We start from the raw sequence: 700 nt of genomic DNA, 5'->3' as shown, positions 1-700 counted from the left end.
AGTTAAGTCAAGTTTGAAAAAATTCATCAAATGATAAACTGAAAAATTAATTGCGTATGCACTGAAAGGGCCAAACATGAAGAGAGAAACGAATGTGATTCATGCAGGTGAATTTCTCACCGTTAAGTCACAGAAGAACAACAAACCTGTCGTAGGCACAGCTTGTGTCCGATACAGTCGTGTCCATATCACCTGTAATGTGCCATGCATACTGATCGTCTGTTCTCAAACGCAGTTGCTCTCCAGCCTGTTTGGTAAGGTAAGTGCAGTCGGCGTTCATGTAGCCCAGAAAGACCAGATTCTGTGGGGATCGAGTGCACATCCATCTACAAAGCAGTTGCTTCAACTATGCAGTTCCTCTTTATTCACCAACGATTCGACCTTCGATTTGGTGCCATAAAGTTTATTATCTACCACTTTTCTGTCCATTTAGAAAAACTGCTTCTTGACTAAGATGCCTCTATCTGCTCAGAGATGATTGTGTGCAGTAGTAGTGCCTGTGAATACTTTAGCCAAACACACAATCGGAGGTCTCTATTCATGTGGATAAGAAGTAAAATTGCCCAAGTAATGGCAAAATGCGCAAAAATTTTGAAGCTCCTGCTTAAATAAAAAACAAATCTCACTGCTGTAAGCCACAATGGAAGTGATCTTGCCTTCGAGTCTGCAAATTTCTCGCATTCTTCTGTGACATTGTAGA

The 700-nt window shown here is 41.0% G+C and overlaps 1 protein-coding gene across 1 annotated transcript; it reads right to left on the bottom strand. All coding sequences in view use genetic code 11, as the record gives it.

Moving 5' to 3' along the window:
* Nucleotides 1-127: 127 nt before the first annotated feature.
* Nucleotides 128-429, bottom strand: EGR_11161 (Deoxyribonuclease gamma; the record flags this gene model as incomplete). The annotated part of the gene is made up of 2 exons (XM_024500408.1): nucleotides 128-301; nucleotides 370-429. The coding sequence occupies 2 exons, from the start codon at nucleotides 427-429 to the stop codon at nucleotides 128-130; spliced, it is 234 nt and encodes a 77-aa protein (XP_024345178.1).
* Nucleotides 430-700: the final 271 nt, after the last annotated feature.

The sequence above is a fragment of the Echinococcus granulosus genome, assembly GCF_000524195.1.
Source record: "Echinococcus granulosus chromosome Unknown EG_S00431, whole genome shotgun sequence".
Classification (NCBI taxonomy): domain Eukaryota; kingdom Metazoa; phylum Platyhelminthes; class Cestoda; order Cyclophyllidea; family Taeniidae; genus Echinococcus; species Echinococcus granulosus.
The sequence above is the reverse complement of the archived record's forward strand: the minus strand, read 5'-3'. Positions and strand labels throughout refer to the sequence as shown.